The 22971-nt window shown below is 50.9% G+C and overlaps 4 protein-coding genes across 5 annotated transcripts; 1 reads left to right on the top strand and 3 right to left on the bottom strand.

The window, feature by feature from the left end:
* Positions 1 to 57: 57 nt before the first annotated feature.
* Positions 58 to 816, bottom strand: LOC128273777 (DNA excision repair protein ERCC-1). The gene has a single exon (XM_053011816.1). It carries the CDS (start codon positions 814 to 816, stop codon positions 58 to 60), a length of 759 nt encoding a protein of 252 aa, XP_052867776.1.
* An 806-nt stretch (positions 817 to 1622) lies between these two features.
* LOC128271322 (putative inner dynein arm light chain, axonemal) lies at positions 1623 to 2456 on the top strand. The gene is made up of 2 exons (XM_053008791.1): positions 1623 to 2342; positions 2421 to 2456. The coding sequence occupies exons 1-2, from the start codon at positions 1623 to 1625 to the stop codon at positions 2454 to 2456; spliced, it is 756 nt and encodes a 251-aa protein (XP_052864751.1).
* LOC128271321 (electron transfer flavoprotein subunit alpha, mitochondrial) lies at positions 2358 to 3919 on the bottom strand. 2 transcript variants are annotated; one of them, XM_053008789.1, is made up of 2 exons: positions 3763 to 3919; positions 2358 to 3578 (listed from the first exon to the last, which is right to left on the bottom strand). In XM_053008789.1, the coding sequence occupies exons 1-2, from the start codon at positions 3805 to 3807 to the stop codon at positions 2628 to 2630; spliced, it is 996 nt and encodes a 331-aa protein (XP_052864749.1). In that variant the 5' UTR covers positions 3808 to 3919; the 3' UTR covers positions 2358 to 2627. The 2 variants fall into 2 exon arrangements, with proteins under 2 accessions (XP_052864749.1, XP_052864750.1); XM_053008790.1 differs by having other exon boundaries at positions 3769 to 3919.
* A 326-nt stretch (positions 3920 to 4245) lies between these two features.
* LOC128274986 (alpha-mannosidase 2) lies at positions 4246 to 22349 on the bottom strand. Its single transcript, XM_053013351.1, has 6 exons — positions 22150 to 22349; positions 12908 to 13199; positions 10311 to 10403; positions 9947 to 10141; positions 9252 to 9363; positions 4246 to 9191 (listed from the first exon to the last, which is right to left on the bottom strand). The coding sequence occupies exons 1-6, from the start codon at positions 22347 to 22349 to the stop codon at positions 6361 to 6363; spliced, it is 3723 nt and encodes a 1240-aa protein (XP_052869311.1). The 3' UTR covers positions 4246 to 6360.
* Between the last annotated feature and the right edge of the window lie 622 nt (positions 22350 to 22971).

Genomic DNA, 22971 nt, shown 5'->3' with positions numbered 1-22971 from the left:
AATAACAATGTTATCCAAAGACAAGCGCAACAAATGGAAGATCGGTTTTCATCGGAATTAACTACGAAAATTTTCATTAAATGTTTTGTGCAACTTTTTCACCTTTCTCGGCCCCAATCCCGAAACCATGCTGAGCTTCTCCTCGCCGCTGTTGATGAGATTGGCCAGCGTACCGTAGTTTTGCAGCAATATCATCGCATCCGTTTGATTGACCGGCTTGATGCTGGTCAGCGCTCGGACCGCCCTTTCGTGTGGATACTTTTCCGCCCGTTCCATGATCCAGTCCGGGGGTCGATGTTCGAACAGTTTGTACTTCTCCACGATGCGACCCGCTTCGTCCGCGTTCCAGGCCAGCATTAGCGTCAGGTCCGCCAGCAGGCATATGCGGGTCAGGTGCTTCAGAGCATTCTGCGGCTGCTGAATGTCGATCTGTACCAGCAACACGCGCAGTTCGTACTTTTTTTCCAATTGCTTCAGCCGCGCGTGGATGTAGTCGGGATTGAGATTGTGGTAGCGCAACGACAGAAACAGTATGCACGCCACGGTTCCGACGACATAGTCCGGCACGATATCATCGTACTCCCAGGGTATGTTTTGAATGGCCTTCAGTAGCGGATTGCCGCGCTGCTTCGGGTTGACCAAGATGCAATTTCCTTTGTTTGCTTTCGCAATCACCACCGGAGCGTCGGTTGCCGGTGCACTGTTGGAAGATCCGGATGATCCTGAAATCTGCTGGCTAGTGCTTGGCGTAACGGCAGCTAGTTTCGGGATGGACTCCATGTCCAGTGAAGCCAACAGATCGTCATCGTCATCCATTTTTAAGTCTATTCGGAAAATTACTTGCAGATGAGCTCAAACACACAATCGACTTTCGCACTTTCGCCGGTTTGTTTATATTTGGATTATTTTGACAACAATCGGTGACGGGCGAAATGCACACAAGTGGGATCGGGCGAAGTACACCCATCAACGAAACAATGGCAGAAAATATTTTGAAACTATTATTAAATTTACAAATAACGAAATTATGAGCTCAAACGTTGCATTGGCAATATGCGAATCTACGAGAAACTGCTAAGATGATTCACATTAATCCGAAACACAATTCCTTTCAACAAATATGTAGGCAAGTAATTACTACCTAATTGGAAGTTTTTTTCACAATAGAATATGTAGAGATATGATAACAGAACCACACGGCTTGCGTACTTGATTTATTTAACACAATTTTACGGATGTTCACAACTCCGGCTTCAAAGAAATTGAACACCTCATTTGGAAACGGATCCTTGTTGAGGTTGCAAAGATCCCGGGAACCGCAAGGATCCGTTGGATGCATTTTAGGTTCACTCCGCGAATGGCTGCATCGGAACGTGGCCACACCTCGAAACGTGGTGCGTGAGCTAAATACAACTTGTTGGAGTTTGTTGAACCACCGCATCGTAGCAACCTTCCGCATTTGCCCGTTCTTTCCTTTCGCTACCATGGATACCCGGATTTGGGTGTTTGTTTTCTTCACAATCCATTAGTGAATATCTGAAACGGGGAGCCGAGCGTACCGTTCACAAACGCTTTCTCCGTGTTTTTAGCACGAAAGTTAATCCTTCCGTGAGTGAGGCGCAATGGCCGACCGTAATGTTGAGTTGCAGACAACGCTGGTGCGATACAACAATCCGGTGCTGATCGTGAAACACGTCGAGAAGCGGGAACCAACCGGAGATGGTGGCGCCCCGAAGGAGCAAGCGGGCCGACCCGGATCGGGCGGTGCCGTGGTCGTGGACAGTCCGCGCGAAACGGAAGAAATCCTGAACTGCATACTGCCCCCGAAAACGTGGGAAGAAGATGGTCAGCTGTGGACGCAAACGGTCTCCAGCACGCCGGCCACCCGTCAAGACGTGATCAACCTACAGGAAATGCTGGACACGCGCTTGCAGCAAACGCAGGCCCGTGAAACGGGTATCTGTCCGGTGAGGCGCGAACTCTACACGCAGTGCTTCGACGAGCTCATCCGCCAGGTCACGATCAACTGCACCGAACGTGGTTTGCTGTTGCTGCGCGTGCGGGACGAGATCGCCATGTCGCTCGAGGCCTACGAGACGCTCTATTGCTCGTCGGTCTCGTTTGGTATCCGGAAGGCATTACAGGCGCAGGAAGGCAAGGAGAAACTCCAGGAACAGATCCAGCTCCTCGAGCAGGAAAAGGAAGCACTGCAAAATTCCATTAGTGACATGAAGATCAAGGCGGATCAGGCCGATCGACGGAATGCGGAGTTGCGCGCATCGGAGGAGAAGAAACATTCGGAGGAGATTGCGTTCCTGAAGAAGACCAACGCTCAACTAAAGGTAATCGAATTTAGGTGTGGTTTTTTTGTAGAAAGGAACGTTTATTCACAAACTTTTATTTCCCGTTTCGTAATGCAGGCCCAACTGGAAGGAATTATTGCACCGAAGAAGTAAATCCGGGAATGCCAATACGCTGAGGTAGCACGCAGATGGATGGACTACAACTGATGAGTGGATCGCTACGGGGATCGAGCCTGTTATATATACTGTAGCTAAATTTTTGCGCCTAGAACTAATATAAAGAAAAGCCGATTGACACACAGTGGGACACGTGGTCGTGCACTATCAGCACTTTTCGTTGATTTCCGGCACCGCCTTGAACAGATCGGCTACGAGGCCGTAATCGGCGACCTGGAAGATTGGCGCTTCCGGGTCTTTGTTGATCGCAACTATCGTTTTCGAGTCCTTCATGCCGGCCAGATGCTGAATGGCACCGGAAATGCCGATCGCGATGTATAGCTCGGGGGCAACGATCTTTCCGGTTTGCCCGATCTGCAGATCATTCGGCACGTACCCAGCGTCGACGGCGGCACGCGAAGCACCGACCGCAGCGCCCCACTTGTCGGCCAAATCGTACAGCATCTTAAAGTTATCGCCCGACTTCATGCCTCGCCCACCGGAGATGATAATTTTGGCCGCCGTGAGTGACGGGCGGTCGGATTTGGTTAGTTCCTGCGACACGTACTCCGTGGTTTTGCTTGCAAAGTCGCCTTCGGGTGCCTTTTCAACCTTTCCGCTGCCACCGCTGCCAGCCGGCTCGAAATTGGTACCGCGCACCGTTAGCACCTTTACCGGGTCCTTCGATTTGATGGTTTGAATCGCGTTTCCGGCGTACACCGTGCGCACGAACGTGTCGGGCGACTTTACGCCGATAATCTCCGAAATTGGGGAAACGTCCAACTTGGCCGCGATGCGCGGCAGAACGGCTTTACCGAACGCGGTGGCTCCGGCCACGATGTGCGTAAACTTGAACTGGTTCTGTGTGGCCAGCACGAGCGGGGTAACCGCCTCGGCCAGTAGTCCCTTGTATGCGTCACCTTCGGCGACCAGCACTTTGGCCACACCGTCCAGCTTGGCAGCCGCCTCGGACACCGGACCGACCTTGGTGCCGACCACGAGAACCGTTACGTCTCCTCCGAGTTTCTTCGCCGCGGTGACGGCGTTGCCCGTGATCGGATTGAGCGTTTCATTGTTGTGTTCGGCCACGACGAGCGTGCTCTGGAACCGACGGTAGCCCTGGGAACGGAAGAACGAAACGCATCCAGCATCGAGAGTTAGTCGCAACGCACACTTGGTCAATTATATAATTAACTTCAATTGACACTGGCATTGGTGGAGCATCCTTATCTCCCGTTATCAACCCAGCAGCATGTTGGCTGTCGAGCCCGCAGCGTTATGCAAAATCTTGTTCCGGACTTACCTGCGCCGCCGAACGGGTGAGCGAAGCCGAGCATCGGGAAAACATTGTGCAGGACCAACTAATGAAAACGGAACAAACTAGAAGAGAACAATCGGCGCAACAGGATCACGGTTCGGATTAGTTGCTGTGTTGTTGTCGTCAATTGGTGCTACAATTCTCGCAAAGTGACAGCCGTACTCGGACTTTGATCCGGCCTCGCGCGTGGAGAATTTGTTGACAAAAAAATTCGAGAAAATGACAGTTGGTCGTTCCTGCAGTTACTGCAGCATGCTCGTGGTATCGAAATTCGAGCAGTTTCGAAATCATTGTGCATTTTGAATCTACAGTTAGATCAAAGGAACACAAATCAAAGTGTTCGTGGTTCGATTTCGGTTTGCAACTCATTTCTTTCACTCCTTTTTTTCGCGGCCACGGGCACGGGGAAAGGAAAAGACGTGCTAACGTTTTCTTAAAATATCTTTTAATTTTTCCATTCTTCTGTTCTTTAATTTATTAGTGGTATTCACAATCGCCCCGCGCGCTAAATTTGGTTTGTTAGCTTACCATTGGCCGATCAAGGCATCGACAGAATGAAATATGAAGGGACATGTTCCCGCCGCGGAACGCCAGTTAGCACATTCTACTATTTCCCTGTTCGTCATGCATTTTGTGTGGTGGTGTACGTTTTAATGTACTGGAAATTTGCTTTTCGGTTGCTTTGTGGTTTATTCTGTCGTTGCTCGTCGCACACTTTCCCGCTTGCCCCTACCATTATCACCCTTTGAGAAGCGCAACGAGTTTTCAGTCGTTTTGTGATCTCTGGGTTCGTCTTTCCGGAGATTTAACTCGCACGACCCGCGCGGTACGCCGTGTAGATTTAAACGGTTCATAGGTTTATTCTGTCGCACTATAATATCCATCATTTATAAACTACGGAACTACACGACCTCGTTGAGGTGGAAATCATTATTTTCACATTAACAACAATTGTTCTAAACATGTCAACAAATAAGGTTGTCAGATAGGATGCGCGAGGTAGAACACAAAGGGAGTGAATAAATCGTCGTGAAAGTGTTAAAAAACGGCCCAAAGTCGCTTAACGACATAAATGAGACGATAAACCGAGCTGGCCGCGCCGTTTACCTGACGTAGTAGTGGTGAGTGTTAAAGCTAAATATTCACTGTACGCCTTACTATCTTATACCAATAATACTACAATTTTGTACAACCAATAAAAGGACTAATCGAAGATCACTTGGACATTTCTGTAATGTTTTCTGTAAGACGGAAACTAACCAGTACGATTCTACCGAACGAAACTACGGGAGCAACTAGACTGAATCGCCAATGTGAACTGAGATGCGATAAAACGTGGCGCTGATTCCCAGATTCGCTTTTTCCCAGAATCGTTTGACCAAACTAATTGTTTGAAATTTTCTTCCACATTGTTCCAGTTTTGCCTTCTTTCGCCGCTCTTTATCTGCAACCGAGGAATGGTACGGACCGGTGGAACAATTTGCACAAATCATGAACAGAGTAACATCGTTTTCTCGTAAACTTTGTGGGTAATCAAAACTAATCACGTCGTAACCTTGTTGGCGCTTTGTTTGTATCCTAGCATAAGTTCGTTCGATTCGGCTCCTATCGTTTGTGTTACCGCATTTCCTACATTTTTCTTTTCTCAGATTTGTTTGTATTTTGTATTCCTAATACCGCGCGCCCGTGGCTTCCGCCGCCCCCAGCCGTATTCATCCGCTCTCTGATACTCCCAATCCGTACAATCTAATCAATTGATTCAAACTCCTGCGGTTTGATTCCTACACGTCGTTTGACAGGCATTTCTAATAGTCCACTGTTGGGTTACTTGTTTTTGATTCTCTAATTACAGTTCTACGACGTGCATGGGCGAACTTTTTTGCAAGTTTGCAGCTCGCTTAACGTGTGTGCAACGGAGCGAGGGAAAAGCTTATCCGTTCCCGGGACCGGGTTTCTAACAAACCTACTCCCCACCTGTTTTTGGTTTTCTTTCCATCCTCGAGTGGCCGTTGTAACCCTATCATACGCACTATAGGAAGGTAAGTGCTTAATTTATGCTATGTTTGTTCTGTGGGCGGAACGTGTGTCTGTGTTTTTGTTGGTGTTGTGTGACTTTCGTGTCTTTTGTGATGTCCCTTTCGGGTGTGTGTCCCAAGTGTGTATCCCCTATTATCCTACTAGATTCGTTTTCGACCCCAGCTTTTACATCACATACAGGGGTCATTTAAAATAATCAGTAACTTTAACACATACTTTATAAATTAGCTAGAGATTTGTGGGAAGGAAAACGAGGGGATGGACAGTGGTGGAGAGAGAGAGAGAGATTGAAAGTGAGATAGGTAGAAAGTGAGGGGTACTTAGAGAGCTTTAAGCAGCCAACGTTAGACCGCAAGCAGGCATAATTCGATTCACTTTCGAGCCAGCGAACCGTCGTTAAACGGATGTCCCCCCTAGGCATCGGACAATCTCTCTGCAATCGCTCGATGGGTTAGCAGTTTGCTGGCGAGCGCTCTTCGTCGCGCCCCGCCATGGAATGTATCGAACGGTGGTGGTGTACCGACCCCATGGGCATCGGTGTTCTCTCTACTTGACAAACGTAAGATTGTACGTTTTCAGCTCCATCGGTTCGAGATAGATTTCGGTGAACGAACTGACACTCTCACCCGGGTGCAAACCGGTCAGCGAGGTAGCTCCGATCGATTCGATCCGTAACCGATGGAACATCTGTAGCTGTCGTCGCCCGTCGTCCCGAACCGTGGCAACGCGCTCCAGTTCGTTGTCGCTCGAGTCCGCGGTGTGTCCTCCGCCGCTTGTGTCACCTTCGGCGATGGAATGCGTCGGGTTAGCAGCGCTTCCATTGCCGCAAAAGTAGCCAACCATCTCTTCGGCCCCTATCCGGCAGTTGTACGCTTGCCGTTGCAGCACCAGCAGCGCCGAGTTGGAGGGGAACAACGGCAGGGTGCTTTCGGTGAGCGTGCGCAGGTTGAGCACATGCAGATCGCACGGAAACTGCACTTGCAGCAGCGGCACCGCACGGTGCAGTTCGATTTGATTGCTTTCGTCGTACCGCTCCACGATGAACAGGTTCGCGGGATAGTTGAGACCATTCGAGAGGCTGTTGGCGAAGATGCTTGGCAGCTGGTACTCGGTGGACGCAGCAGGCTTACGTTGCTCACCCTCGCCATCGCCGCTGGCAGAGGCCGGCCGTGCCGGATCGATCGTCTCCAGGGCCAACCAGAAACGGTGGCGCGTTAGTCGACTATCGATCACTCCTTCGCCCATACCTCGGTAGTCGTCGTACAGTGTACGTCGATCGAGCATCACTTCCAGCTGACCCGGCTCTAAGCTGGCCGCACCCTGGGCGTGGGTCGTCAGTAGCGTTAGCCGCATGCGGTCGTCCTGAATGAAGGCACCGGTGGTGATCGGGAAGTAGTTGCCCTCCACACCGATCGCCGACACCTTCACCCGCTTCTGATACTGGAAGCCATTCAGATCGGAATAAAACTCCGGATTTTCACTGGCACCGTTCTCGATGTCGGTAATGAAGCGCATAAACAGTTCCGTCTCCCGATTCTTTGGTGGTGCTTCGAAGTCAATATCGTTTTCGATGTAGATCGCACTGTCCAGCACGCTGTTCGAGTTGTAGATGCGAACCGTGTGTGCCAGGAAGGGTCCGTAGATGGCGGTTACATCGCTGGCCAGGGGGCCGGATGTGATCAGAATCGTAAGGTCACCGTACTGCTCCAGCACATCCTTTTCGGAGCTGCGCTGCTCCGGGTCGGTCTTGAAGAGGTACGCACCGGAGTGGAACTGGGCACTCTTGTATGCCGCGAACTTGATCGCACACTGAATCTGTTTGCCCATGTTCTTCTTGGTCACCGACTTCAGGAATCCGCTCTGCTCATCAAACAGCAGCCGCATCTTGTAGTTCTCCAGCTGAATATCGCCCGGTTGCTTGTTGCGCACCTCGAACGCTTTGGTTTTCTCGTCCTGACACTCGTTGCAGTAGAGCGTTGCCATCTTGCCCTGGTAGCCGTCTTCGTCATAGGCCGCCGTGAACGTCGTTAGCGAGAGCGGTGCCAGTCGGGCCACAAACATCACTTCGTACTCCTTGTCGGACGGTACGATCTTGCGCGACGTGTACGACGTTTCCGTTATGTTCCACACCGGATTTATCTGGATGTCGACCGTTTTTCCGCCCGCGTCCAGTATCTTGACCCGTGGCGTCAGCGTGCGAATCGTGACCACCTCCAGGCGCTCTTGGGCGAGCGCATTGTACACGATAAAGTCCGCCGTGCGTCCCTCCGTCACGATGATGGGCGTTTTGCGGGGCAGCTTACCAAAGTTGTCCCGCTCGAGTTCACCGATCAGAAAGCTGTGCTCTAGCGGCTTCCGCTGCACCAGCAGCTCGATGGTTTTCTCCTGCAGCTTCACCGTGTCCTGAATGCTTTCGAACAGCCGCAGCGCGTAGTCGCGCATCACGTTCGCCTTCGACGTGCCGGTGATTGCATCGTGGTGCTGAAACAGACCCAGGTTGCGCCGCGCCAGTATCATTTTTTCGTAATTTTTTTCGTAGATTTTAAACGCATTCGAGCTGCCTTCCTGCCGTGCCCGGTTGAATGCGATCGTAAACAGAATCTCCAAGCTGCGCAGGTTGTGCTCCAGCTCACGGCTCAGTATCTTGTAGTAGGGTCGCGTCGTGAAGTACCCTGACCAGTACGCCGGTCGGCCCTCGTTGAAGATGTCGGCGTACACGAAAAAGTCCCCCTTGAGCGTGGGAAACCTTTCGTAGCGATCACGAATCGCGTTAAAGTAATCGACCGGTGTGCCGAAGCTGATCTCCGCATTGTACTTCTTCCGGTGCTCGTTGATGTAGTCGATCAGCTTCTTGTAGTTCGTGTACTGCTGCTCCATCTCCTTTTCCTTGTTGTACCGGAAATCGTCACCGACCGGAATGAGGGCCACGTTGTGCGGGAACAGGGAAGCCGTCCGCGAGTACTGCTCCATCAGCAGGTCCGCTTTCGCTTCGATGTTTTCCTGCGTGATGAACTGAGCCTTGATCGAGTACTCCGTGTACTCGCCGGGTATTTTGCGGAAGTCAAAGTTCAGACAGATGAACGGATGTGGACCGCACGAGTGCTTGATGGAGTAAATGTCGAACGGCATGTTGTGCGTGAGCATCGTGTGATCGTTCGTCGTTGCGGCGGAGCTTTTCCAGTACGGTGTCCACAGGAAGTCGCCGTACCGGTGGCGCGCGAACCACTGCTTCCAGGCGTAATGGATACGCTGAATGATCGTTCCCTTAAAGCCGGATGCTGCCAGGAGGTACGGCACGGTACTGCCGTGACCGAACGGGTCGATACTCCAGCCCGTTTTGGGTGTAACGTTTAGGTTTGATTTCACCCATTGATGGCCTGTGAAGGATGGGAGTTCGGTTACCATTCTGTAAGCTATCTATTTTACGGTAAACATACCTTCGATAAGCTGATCGACCATGGCGTATAGATGAGCGTTCGCTTCGTCCGTCATAACCCAGCCACCGGTCGTGATCTCTAATCGTCCCGATTGCACCAGTTTTTTCAGTATCTGTTCCAATGGAAGGTAATAAAAAAATACCCATCGTAATTAACAACCAGTAACAAAAAATCATAAAATACTACGAAGGATGTTAGGTGCGTGACTCCAGAGTACGACGCATCGGAACTCGAAAGGCGGATCGTTTTTTCTAGTTTGCATCATTCATGAGCTCTATAAAATTTTAATTGAACAGCCGTAAGTTTTACTCGACTCGTAGCGCTCTAATTGGCCCTTCCGAGGTACATAACAACAGTTCCTTTCCCTTCAGAAAAGTTTGTGACAATTGTCTGTTCGTTATTAGTCCACTGATGGCGCTCCGCTCCTTGTTTGGTCCGTTGGTGTGGCGAAAGCAAATCATAAAATTAACCACCCTCGTTGATCTATTCCATCGAGATTTGCTGGCCGCAGAGACTCTGGCGAGCCGGTGCCGGTGTCACCTGCAGTCCGCTTGTGGTGCGCGGTTCTGTGGCGCTGTGGTTTCGGGGTCAAGTTGCTTAGCGCCAGCAGGCTCAACCCCAGGACTTTGCGCCCTTGCAGGAGTGGCAGAGAAGTGAACAAAAACGCGGTCTAACCACCGTCATAATTCACTTACCCGTTGCTTGGTCGGATGTGCCTGGTCCCACCAGAGCTGCAGGAAGCTGATCTCGCTCCAAATGAACGACATGTTGCCGTACTCGGGCATTTTGGTGACGGCAAGGTTGAGAATTTGACGCGAATCGGACTGGAAATAGTTGACGAAAGTTTTCAACCACCCAGGATCGTTGTGGGAATGCGGGACGACGACAATCTACACGCCGGGGACATAGTGGGAGAAAAAACGGAACCCCACACGGAAGATATGAATAGAAGTGTTTGTATTGTTTGCCCTTTGCGCTGCCGGAACAGAAGACGGGTCCTGCCGCCGCAGGACCTGGCGCGCTATGCATAAATTATCTACAATTTGACCGTTGATTTACCTTAAGCGGTGGCCTTTTGGGATCCTTCTGTAGCTTTTCGTAGCGAGATTCAAAGTCCTTGTCCCAGTACTCTTTCGTTTTCATCCATTCGGGCTGGAAGAGAGGGAAGCGGAGGTTCGAACAAACATTGTTAGGAGACATTTAAAACGATAGATTATTAGATTTATTTATACGATTTTGTTTTGAATAAATTGCGGAATTGCGGTACACTTTGAGACTTTCTTCATACATTGCTGACCAACTCGTACGGCCAATGACTTTTGAAACTGCGCTCAATTAGGGACAGCATCGTCCATCGCTAGTCTCTGTTCCTAGCTGCGTTTCTAATGCAGAGCAAGCGGACAGAACCGTGAAACAATCAATGAAGTACCAGCTTTTAAGTGCAAAACTAATGTTGACGATCGTAAAACATTCATGCACTCCGTCGTCGTCGTCGTCGTCAACCTCGTGTCAGATGGTGAGCGCTGATAGCCGCTGGGCCGTGGCTAGCACCTGGCGCGGTGGCCAAGCTGGAGCTTGTGCGGCCGCCACACTAATGCCCACGGGTGAGTAGATATTTAAAAGAGCAATTACCCCACGGAACACGGCTTGACAGTTAAACGCTGTCGATGTCAGTCACTCGGTCACTGAGCCAGTGGTGGAAACGTTCCGTAACACGGTCGCGCTGATTTATGTTGATTACGAGCTCATAAATTGCAGCATTACACATTACGTTCCGGCGAAATTGGTAATTTACGCGCGAGGTGTTGTAATAAAAGCAAGCGCCCCGGGATATCACATACTTCCGCACCGAATGGCGAGACGAATTTCGAGCGTTGTAAGTACCAAATTTAAATGGTTCGGGTGATAAATCAATTGACACGTGGCATCGCATCAGATTACGGTGTGAATATGTACCAACCTAATCGAAATGGGCTCGATTATCAACCAAATTTGCCATTTCTAACCCCGTAACTTGACAAACATTAATCCGGTGTCCATTAACAAAACTGATCTTTTGCCGAAAGTTTGTAACCATAACAAATTAAACGTATCTCGTGTCGGTCACCAGGCGAGTGAGGTTAATTGCTGGCAGTGTACCAACAACCGCTACAAGCTGCAAAATGGACAAGTCTCTTGATACTCACTCACCGCCGGAGCTCATTTTCGGTTTCCCCAGATGTGTGACGTTTGGGCAGCACATTTGTTCGTATCCCTCAACGGAACAGCACCCCAGGCAGCCACAACCGAACCGCCTTCAAACAATTGTGGTCTGTTTAAACGGGCCACAAACGGGATCCCTGGTGGACTCGTCACCGGTTCGGAAACCCCACAGGATACCGGAGTCGGTATCAATAACCGGAAGCGAGCGAAAAAGTCGGATGCAGTCGGTCCGGTTAACAGAGTGTGTGTCTCTTATAGTCAGTATCGGTTGATGTTCCTGATTCGTCTGCTTACTCTGGGAATCCTGACAGGCCATTATCATTTGTGGTCGAAGCACATCGGCTCGAGATGCTGTGGCAAGTCTGCCGGCTAACCGCAAACTAAATGGGCCCATTTGAGTACATTTTAATAAACTCACAAGCACCAAGCGAAGCAAATAAACTGGACAAACGGACCCGATGGAAGTAATCTACTGTATGATTTGGAATGTGGTCCGGAACTTGTGTCTATCAATACTTTGCGTAGAACACGTGGCCCGGTACGGGTCACGTGCAGCTCATCAACATACGTCTTCCCGATTTTTACCCGATCTCATCCTATGTGTCGAGTGATTACAAGTGACATCGATTTCATGTTACGCCCGGTTGCCTAATCGGAAGCATGTTGTGGCCCGAAAACTTCGCCTTCAACCATCGTCGCCGCAACCGATGGCAATCGTGTTCAACTCGCTGCCTCGAGCAACGGTGGCAACATAAAAATGGGACACTTTAACACAATTTGCGTGTGGCCACCACACCACAGCCTATCTAATCTTCCGGGTTACCGGCCCCCAGTTCTCGCCACAGTCTCATCTCGTTCCGGGGCGCGGCGCTATCATCATTGTGTTTTGAGGACTTTCATACGCAAGTCCGCAACAACCGAAGCCCGAAACGGGGGGCCGGTGGGGGCTTCTTCTCTAAATGTAGCTATATTTTATGCGCATACATGAATATTTTCAACCCCACTCTTATCGGGCGTCCGGGGGGGAGCCTGATTTGCATATTGAATTTGGCCGCAATGGCGTGAAGCGAAGCCGAACCGTTCGGCGTTCGGCGCTGGAGGTGTGAATCGAAATTGCGATTTGCTCGCCCCGGCGACCGGTTCCGAGGGCGGGTTCAGGAAAGTGGAGCAAAGTTCAGAAAGCCAAAGGAAAGCCACCGCGGACCGGCGGCGGCGGCCCATCGGAAGCGATGAGCCCGGCTAATAAGAAATCGAAGTGATTAAAGGACAATTTTCATCACTTCATCACTTGTTCGCCGGAGGGCGCCCTGTCTCGTTAGGCTCGTCACCATTTGCGGTGGGCGCCTGGCCTGGAAGGATTAGCCGGCTGAACCTCCTCCCAAACCGGGAGTAAATTGGCTCCCGGAGTAGTTGACACGGAACGGTGTAACGAGGCCTTTTCGTTGGTGGCTTACCTGGAAATCAAATTTTCCATACTCATCAACGGTGTTGATGTCGGTCGGGGCCTCCTCCAGCACGTTGCACTCATCCCAGCGGCTACCGAATCGTGGCAGCGGCCCACCACTGTCGCCACTGTCGCCGCCGCCGTCACCGTCCTCGTCTCGCCCGTTATCACCTTCTCGATCACCGACGCGATGGCGCTGATCTTTGCCGTGGCCCCCAATAGAGCTCAAGCTGTTCCGTAGCCAGCTGTGCCACGAGTGATTCGCATGGCCGCCCGTATGCTGCGCATCCTGGCCGTTGGACCTGCAGAGAGAGAGAGAGAGAGTATAGAGAGCGTTAGGCTGAATTCGGAGTGACTGGTCACAGCGTCACCGTCACCGGTCATCGTTGATGGAGTGGTGCGTTGTTGTTTCATTACTTGTCACGGTCAGTTTGGCTAGCCACCGAGCGCCGGGAACCGGGAACCGGGCCTTCGACCGGTTTATGTAAAGTCTGGTTTGTTTTTCGAACACGGTCATAGTCGGAAGCAAATATTCAAATTCATTCCGGTGCGGTTCTACGATGTAAATCCGTCGCCGGTCGCCGGTGACGGGTTGGTCGAACCACTCGAAGAAGGAAGAGTCTGCGAATCTGTGCGGCGGGGTGGGGCCCAACTTCAATGATTTGCATATTATTGGCACATCCGGAAACGAGCAAACGCTGGCTACGGGCTGGTGGCATTCATTGTCGAAAACTATTCATTGTCTGGGTGCGTTTGTCGATCGGCATATGCATATGCATGGGCCGAGGACGATGGCCACTCCTGCCCGGGTGGAAACTGTCTGCCCTTCGACGGTTCTCTCGCTCCGATGCCACAATGACAAATTCAGTGAGGGTCCATTTGATTGCTCTGTTCTGTCACAAAAGTGCAGTAGCGATGGGGCCTTCGTTCCTCTTGGCCAGAAAAAGCCTTGGGGATGGAAAACCGGCAACCGCTAGGATAGGGAGAGTTACTACCGGGACCGTGACATCGTCCAGAGAACCGAGAGCGACTCCTTTGCCGTCACTTTGATTGGATCCCCACGCATCACCCCGAGTTAATGGAAGTTGTGGAAAATTGACAACTTAAAGACAATTCCAACCAAACCCTTGACACACTTATCGAAGCTCGAAGTTTATCAATCACACAGCGCAAGCGAAAGTTCAGTCTGCAGCACAATAGATGCTATGCTTCGAACTTGTTTTAATGGACCCTCCTGCTGGTGATCCAGAATGGCCGGTGCTCACTCACACGCGCACGCTGCTCGTTTGGGTCTAGTTTTATGTGCCGACCCTTGCGCTGTCCGAACCCGACTCCGACCCGCCCCCGAAGTGTCATAACTTTCGGACCAATTCTCTTCGCCAGTTCGCCTGTTTCATCTCGTTATGATGCGGCACTATCAAAACCTCTCCGGCTCCAGGCCAGCGGGACGAGAGGCGCGGCCAAAGCAAGCCGGAAACCGGAATAAACTTTGCGCTGCACGGAGTAGCGTACCTCAGCTAACGCCCGGGAAAAAAGAAAAGCGAGGAAAAAGGATTTCTTTTTCCCCTTTGGCCAGTAATTTTTGATGACATTCCATAAAATTTCATAAACTTTCCTTTGCCCAACCGAACCGCCTTTTTTTGCCCACCAATCATGGGGACGCCGTCCTTTTGCCGTCCCTGCCCCCGGGCACGTATGCCATCCGCCACCGGGTTTTTGCTTGTTTTGAGTCCAATTTCTCCACTTTGACAGTGTGCGAAATTGAACGTTACCCACTACCGGTAATGTTGTGATTAGTTGTGACACGTGCAGACTGGTACTCGGTCGGTGAGCGTAAAGGGAAAGTGAGTTACAGACCCGTTTTTGGTAGTAATGCTATTTATACCAAAAATGATTTGAACTGGTTGTCTATTGAAAACTCTTCTGACTGTCATCGGGGCCTTGTCGAATAGGAACTGTCCAGTGCGCTTCTGGTATAGCGTAGAGGGCTTAATTATCTGTAGGATTTGTGATGTCCGTGATTTAGGGATTATGTTAGATTCTAAGCTTATACCTTATGATCATTATGTGGAGATAGTTGGCAGAGCATTTAGAATGTTGGAGTTTGTTGAGGCTATGTTTAAGTAGTTCATGTTCATGTTTCTCTGAAAACTCTTCACTGTGACGTTTGGTCCGTCCAAAACTTGATCACGCTTGTGTGGCTCAGAGTTCAGGTTGTTCAGAGAAGATTTACTCGAGCCGCCATCTTGAAGACAGATTGGTTCCAACGTTGCAATACCTTACCATATTACACCTGAGCGGGTCATAAGAAGGCGTCTTACGTCAGAGTTTCATGCTTATGTTCGCCGCTCCGTTACTTCTGAACTTCAGCAAGTCCATCAGTCAGTATTGAAAAGCTACTTATTTCTTTTCCTTTTGACGTACACTTTTGTTTGTTACCATTCTCACCCTCCCCTCCCCTCTAGGCTCTGCATTTTCTTCCCTTTTATCGTTCGGTGTCAACTAGGCCGTTGACTTTACGTGAATAAATAAATAAAATCGCGGTCATTTTCCACCGTAGACGTTTAAATTGGCAGTTTAAGCATGATTTGCTATGGCTTGTACGCCAATGCGGCCAATCGGCCGTTACAAACCGAACACGCGCGGACTATGTCGGTCTCCAATTGACCAAAATAAAGGGCTTCCGATAGTCCGATATAACTCTGGCCCCGGGCCACACCACATTCTTACACACACACACACACAAAATCTGTCATTTGTCCGATGGCGAAAACGGAGCGAAAAAAGACGTATCACCAGACCCAGTCCCAGACTCAGGATCCGGGCACCGTGTTTCCATTTCATCCGCTCCATTGTCCACTGGCTGGCTGGCTGGCTGGCGGTTTTCTTTATTCGAAATTTTATTATGAACGTTTAATGATGCGAAAATATATGGATGCTTCACAGCGCGGCCAGCGGTGGCCCCATCCGTTCGTAGTTGGCTCTAGTTTTTCCTTCCGCGGCGTGGCGAACGGCATTGGCGACGGGTTTCCCAGGAACCATCGACGCCCCGTGCGGCCCGTGTGTTTCGACGCCGTTCCGTGGCCATAATTTTTTGTTCCGCTGTTGCCTGTTTTTCCGAGAATTGCTTCATCGGTTCGCAGGCTGGCAAAAGTTTATCACCAATTCGGCACCGAACCGAACGCGTGAACGTATTGTGCACGTATCGAGTGTGGCGTTTATTTGATATTACTTTTTTGTACATTTGATTTGAGTTTCGTTGCGAGTTTCAGCATTTGTGCGGTGTGCGGTTACTTACACTTTCGGCCCGGTTTCCGGCTTTTTAGGGGGCAATTTACTCGCCCCACAAGCCCCGTTTTTAACCAAAAAGGAGATGAAACGGAAGTTGTTGCAATGTACAGTCAACCAATAGCGCCAAACGAACACCTAATGGCCACATCCCGCCACATGACGAATGGGCCTACGGCTCCGGTGCTGAGTCGATCGTCGTGCCATGTTCAACCGAACCACCGATCGTCCCCGGTCGCGGATATTTATTGTCGAATGATTTTTCCGACTGAACGAAAATTGGAAAATTGTGAATGTTCAATGTCTTGTGGGACAAATAAAAGTGTACCGCGTACCGGGGATGCCGCGAAGCCGCATAACCGGTTCGGCCGGGGTACAACACTTTACTCCGTACGACAGGGAAAAGCTTTTCACCACGCCAAAAACCACCAGGCGGCTCCACCGACGACGTTACTGTGCGAAGCCAACCGGAAGAAGGTGGCACGTTGACGGACGTTTTTGTATGATTCCGAAATTTTCAGCCCGCCGCCAAAGCGAACGGGCGGCGGACCTGAATAGGGAACCTTCTTTATGGCCATCACTGTCAATCGAGGGCGACATTTTCGCCACCGTATCGCGGCCACGGACTTGTGACAAATCGTGACAGTGACGCGCGACGGCAATAAAACTGCGAATCCTGGCCAGGGGCTGGCTGGCAGGGTGCGTTTCCGCTTAATGGTTAAATCTCGGAGGGAAGATTACGTTCGTACGTAGATTACGGTGTCCCGGTGGGATTTGGCCAATGGGGGCGCGCCGGGATAAATGCTGGCCTCACGGGTGGGAATATTTTCATCTCGCGAATAACCGTCGTCGGAGGACTTCCGTTATCGTCTAGCTTTTTTTTTTGGCAACAAGCGTATTCAATTTTTCACGCCAAACGCTTCAGACGTGTTCGCGCCTGAGACATTGTGTGGAAGGTCGGTCGAAGGAGATTGGGACTGATTTTCAGCAGGCGCCAGCAGCTGAAGCAGAACTTGTTAAAGCCATTCTTTTTTCTGATTAAACTTCATCCCCAGCATCGGCATTCATTTGAAGACTGAGCCTGGCGTGACCTCATTGCGATTGGATTCAAAGTGGTGGTCGCATTGCCCGGCATGGCTGATGTCATTAGCAGAGGATGCATTAGGTATTAGCGAGGGCACACACCGAGAGAGCACCGGCCGTTATCGGAATGAATAAGCGACCCGAGGCTCGCCCAGCGGAAAATCACTAATCAAATTTTCCAATGATATCCAGCAGCCGTCAGCCAGCGAGCGCGCGTTTTGTGTCACCGTGTCCGGGTAAGGTTCGCTGGCGTCCCTAATCAAATTGGTTGCGCTCTGGCCCGGTGCAAAGAAGGATCGGCCAGAAGGCGTCTCGAAAAGCTGCAATCGGAAAAAATGAATACCCCCTTCCGATGATGATGATGTCTGTTTGCCTTGCTGTCCATATTACGGTATCTACGGAATGGCCCGGTTCGAAGGTGTGCCACCGGAATATGCTGTGGCCGACCGGACCGGGTGATCCATGCGTTGCAGTGTACTTGTGCCAATGCGCCAGCGTCGACTAATTTGAGTTCGTCGCACCGGGCGACACTTTTTCTAGCCAGTGGCCGAGCGTTAGTGTCCTTTCGGGGGGACCTCTAGAGAGTGCCGTGCGTCTCAATTGTGTCCGTGCAGAGTGCAGAGTCACAGCTGCGTTTTCTCGATAGCATTAAGAGATGCCGATGACGCCAGTCACTGCTATCACTCTCCAGGCGGCGGACGACGACTAGGACGACGTTGATGCGTACAATGTGTGATGGTGCGATATTTCGCCCGCCGAAGGCCGATCCTGAATCGATGGGCCAATATTGGGCCAAACCGAGCTAAATGCTAAATGTCGTCGCATCGAACATTATCCTTGCCGTCGCCCGGCGACCGCGGGAACAAAGTGAGATGCGTCAATCGGGGTCCTTCCCCGTACGGGGCGGTACGACACTTTTAGTACACGGGCGCAGGCTCGCTCGCTTTACAAATGGCTTCTGCCCCCGAAAGTGCCCGACGTTCGAGGACCGTTTTTAAGCGGACCCTCGCCACCCTAGAGGCTTAACGCAATTTGCCGGGGTGCCGTGCGCTGCGGGTTTGACCCATGTCATCGCGTTTGTTCGCCGCTGCATAACAGCTTCCGATCGACCAACCAGGAGAGCCTGCGGCCGGCAAATGTGTGCCACCGTCACGAGGAGGGGCACGTTCCCGGGGGGTGGACCTGACCGAGCGACGGAGCGTTGCGTAGTTTGTTTTTTATTCATACCCATTTTCAATTTCAAGCGGTAGCAGATTTCCGTTCCGTGTATCCGCATCGTTCCCAGCGGCAAACACATAGATTTCAATCCGATTCAACCCCTTCGGTTCCATTGTGTATGCGCCAAGGCAATCTGTTTACCCTCGGGGAGCTCGTAGCAGGGGGATTTGGCTGAGTGGGGTGTAAAGCTGAAGGATTTTTCAAAGAAGTTCCATTGCATTAACTGCGACCTAGAGGGTTGATGGAAATGTCCGCCAGTCCGGCCATCTTATTCCGCAAATTGAATGACACATTTGAAAGTTTCTCTTCAAAATGTAATCAACGCCCGTAAATGGTGGTTGCTGATGCGTCCAAATTGGGGTTCATTTTGTTTTCTATCGAGTCTACAAAACCACGGAACATTGGGCCACTAACTGATTGAATCGTTTTTCGGAGACTCATTTTAAAGTGGCTCATCAGGAGAACGAGAAACACGCTCAGTTTCTTTTTAGTGGATACTTTTCGCCAACGTTTTACCGGGTTCTTTGTCTGTTTCCAGGCTTTTTCAAATGTACTTTAGTTCGAATGCAAGTTTCCGAATATTCTAAGGACTTTACCACACAAAAAGGGGATGCTGATGCCATACGCAATTAGTTTAGATTGGAAATTAGCGCATTGAAAATGTCACCCGAACCGAACGAAGGAGTTGCGGTAAACTCGTGCACTTATCACCACGTGCATACCAAGTTGAGCCACTACTCGCAACAGGATTACCCTGAATCTGCAGGGTAACGTTTGCCACTTTGCCAAACCACTGTCCCCAGAAGTCTGCCGCATCGATGCTGCTAAGCCTCACAGATCACCAATCAAAGCGAACGTATTCGATGCTGACGGATCGATGGCTTATAGTGGAGCTGTAAAGGCATTAATCACAGACGGGACTTTATGCTTGGCCTGCGACCGGAACATCAAAGAAAATCGGACGGCGGCCACCAGTGTCTGGAAAGTGGCTTTCAGTCAAAACGAATTTTCGCTTCCATTTCGCTCGAACCCGTGTCGGGATCGAGCACTTTATCGACGGGCGCAAAGTTTCCAAACCCAACATCAGCACCACTACTTGCTTTTTGGTTGGCTTCGTGCTCGCTCTGGTATTCGCATCCCATTTTAGTTTGGCCCCGCCGTCAACACAGTGAGACGAGGAAAATCCCGAAGCTTCCAAACCACGGACGGAGAGATTGGGAGACAAACGGAAAAGTAATTAAAAAGCGTTACCAAAGCTGATTATGTCAGTTGTATGAAGACCCGAAAAAGCGATGAGCGTAATGCCGCGTTGCAACTTAGTTGCTTTAATATTTTAAATCGTTTTCCATCATGAGTACCCTCTTGTCAGTCAGCGGGCTAGCAATTGTAGGTTACTTTGGTTTTTGGGTCAAAAAGCTAGAGCCTATTTTCATTCCTACGCAAAGCAAAAGCAAAGCGACAACGGCAAGGGTCCTTAACGAACGGCAAGAAACCGAAACTATTTGAAAGCTCTCTTTCTTCAGGGAACAACTCCGAAAGGACTGCTGAAATTCAAGCGTCTCCTGCAAGGATCACAGATTGCGCTTCACTTGCAACTAAACTGTGGCAATACTGAAAAACCATCGTGGGGGTCTCTGCGTTTACGAAACCCGCCGACCACCCACCCGGCGGTCCATTTATGTGTCACACTATTTGTGACGGTGTTTTTGTTTCTTCGCCGGACCGGGCTCGAACTATACGTTCTCTGTTTATGTCGCTCCGGTACAGTTTCTTGAGCTCAAGAGCCCTCTCTTCATTCGGCCACTTCATTTCTTCATCTTCAATTTCATGAGCCGCATACCGCAGAACGGCACTAACAAAGGGTAAATATTAAGTTTCCACTGCAGCAAGCATTATGTTTACGCCTTTGAAGTGGTTCTTCGGTTCTTCGAGTCGTGTCTGTCGCCGCCATCGTGCCCGTGCCCACTGATTACGGAGCTACCGGAACGATAAAAACTAGCTAACTTTTAAACAAATTCCGAGGCGCATCGCAAACTATGTTGCGTTGAATGTGCTACAAATACGCTACGTATCTGCTTTGGGCCTTCGGCCGCCCCTCACGTAACATATCATAAAAAAACGATTTGAAGCATCGGGCCCATCGGGCGGAGACACTTTTGCGTGATGTAAGTACCCGTAACGTTCGACGGCGACGGCTTTGCCGAAAGCGCTGGAAGAGCGCGAGCGCAGGAGAAGGAATATTTATGCTCACTTATATCTAGCTTTATGTGATTTTTTATGGCCTTTAGATAAAGGCTTCGGCCCCGTTCGAAAGACGGCCATGTGGAAACCCAGGACACCAGCCCACCATCCCACCATCGGTTCGCGTACGGAACGGAAGTGACACGCAGAATAATGTATGTGGTGGTATGGCATCGTATGGCATGCAAAGACTAACTACCATTACAAACGCTTCCGGTCGATGCCAGGCTGAATTATGTGGCTGGATGAAGTTGTGTGCTGGCGCCGGTGAGCACCGGTGAGCGGCCCACAAATATGACACAGTAGCGCCCGCATAGAAGGGGTGGTAGAAGGCGACCGAAGGACAGGCCGACACGGCCAAACGGCGCCTGTGGAACAACAACACCGGTGGCAGCAACTCTAATGTGGGTTAGTGTTTCTACGACGCCTCACGCGCCACCGAATCGCGCACCATCAAGCGTGAGGCGAGAAAGAAAGGCGCAAGAATTATGGCCAAACTTTGCCCGGGACACACGCGAACGAAGTAACATTTGGCCGGGGGTGATGATTTGTAAAGCAAGAAAAAAATGCTTTACACGGGCCGGAATGGCGAAGAATATTGCGAATCGCGGCTAATTAGTTCGGTGTCGCCGTTGCCGAGTTGCCTCGCGGTGCTTAAGGCTGACATTTTCCAGCTGCAAGCCGACACCTAGCAATCCGTCGATTGTGCTTTTATGGCGATTAAAAAGGAGCCAAAATAATGGCATCATTTATTGTGACGCTACACAAACCTAAATCCTCGGCAGCTTATCGGCAGGATTGTGTCCCATGTGGTGCCGGCCGGAACTTTCGCCGGACCGGCTTAGAAAAGTTAGGGTGGCCACGGTAATCGAATCCACGATTAGAGAGCATCGGTTGACAACAAAACACTAGCAAGCCGCTAGCAAGCAAGTGGGCTATTGGATGGCCATATAAAATAATTGCATTCCGCCGATGCTGAGAGGGCGCCGAGGGCGAAGAAAAGCAATCCAGAAAGCGATTTACGCACCCATCGCAACCACTCGTGGACCACCCGCGGATCCGCGGGGACCACCAAGTGGTCAAAATTTATATTTAGAGAGCACTAAACATTGCCATCATCTCCCGGGAGGAGTGCGGACCAATAAAGCATAAAACTGTGACCCACACCAGCCAGCAGCGCGACCGTTGGATCGATTTTTGGGAACCCTCAACCAGAACCGGGAGGCAATATCCCGGGCCGCCGGTTCCGTTCGCTGAACCCACACGAATCAAGGACTGGTTCGGGGTCGGATCGGGTGTGTTTTATGCTTCACGAGCAGAACGGCAGCGGCGACGTCCATCATCATCGTTGAACCGAACCGCGAACCGGAACGAATCTATCTATCGTCTTCATATGGTATCGTAAAACTGGCCGGGACTTACCGTTTGTGGTGCGCCATGGCGGCGGCCGCGGCCAGTGCGTCCTTGCTGTGTAGCCCCAGCCGCGCCGGCGATGTCCCGCCGGAGCCGGTCGGCGACGGTTGGCCCATCGAAATGTAGTAGAGGCAGAGCAGTATCGTGACGAACGCCGACAGCAACCCGATGCACCGGGCCGAGCCCCGTCGGAACAGTTTCACCGTCATGTTGCCTCGCGATTTTCGTCCTCGCTCGCTCTCTCGCGCTCTCGCTCTCGCTATCGGTTTTGGTTTTTATTCTTTAATTTAAATATTTTTCTTCGCGTTCAGCGGCAAACAAGCGACCGACCCGCTGCGGTGGTGCTCGTCGTGTCGAGCTGTTTTCGCCAAAAACCCTTCCGTGGCACTTTCACGCATCGCATCAGGGCATCAGACGGCGGACGGCTTCCAGTGATCGGAGCCGGCAGGGTGACGGCTTCAGACAATTTTCCATCGCGCGGAACGACACACTCAACTTAGTAACAAATTTAAAATTATCTATATGCATGAGATCTTGGTGCGGTGATGTTAGGCGGTTAGTCCCGGCTGCCATTCGCCTGCGCTGCCTGCGCCGTCGGGTGGTGCTGCATTCAGGAAGCCAAGTGCGGTGCTGGGCCGGGTTTCGAAAGGATCACACGCTGCGATGTACGGCCCAGGAAATCCAGGAATACTGTTTACCGGTGACCGGTATCCTTGCTCCCGGGGTGTGTGTGTGTGTGCTGCGAAGAAGAACGAGAAGAGCGGAACGGAACAACATACAAGATTAATGTTAGTTTTTTGCGTCCATCCATTTTTGTTGCTTTTGCTGAAA

This window comes from Anopheles cruzii, chromosome 3, assembly GCF_943734635.1.
Source record: "Anopheles cruzii chromosome 3, idAnoCruzAS_RS32_06, whole genome shotgun sequence".
Lineage (NCBI taxonomy): Eukaryota > Metazoa > Arthropoda > Insecta > Diptera > Culicidae > Anopheles > Anopheles cruzii.
The sequence above is the reverse complement of the archived record's forward strand: the minus strand, read 5'-3'. Positions and strand labels throughout refer to the sequence as shown.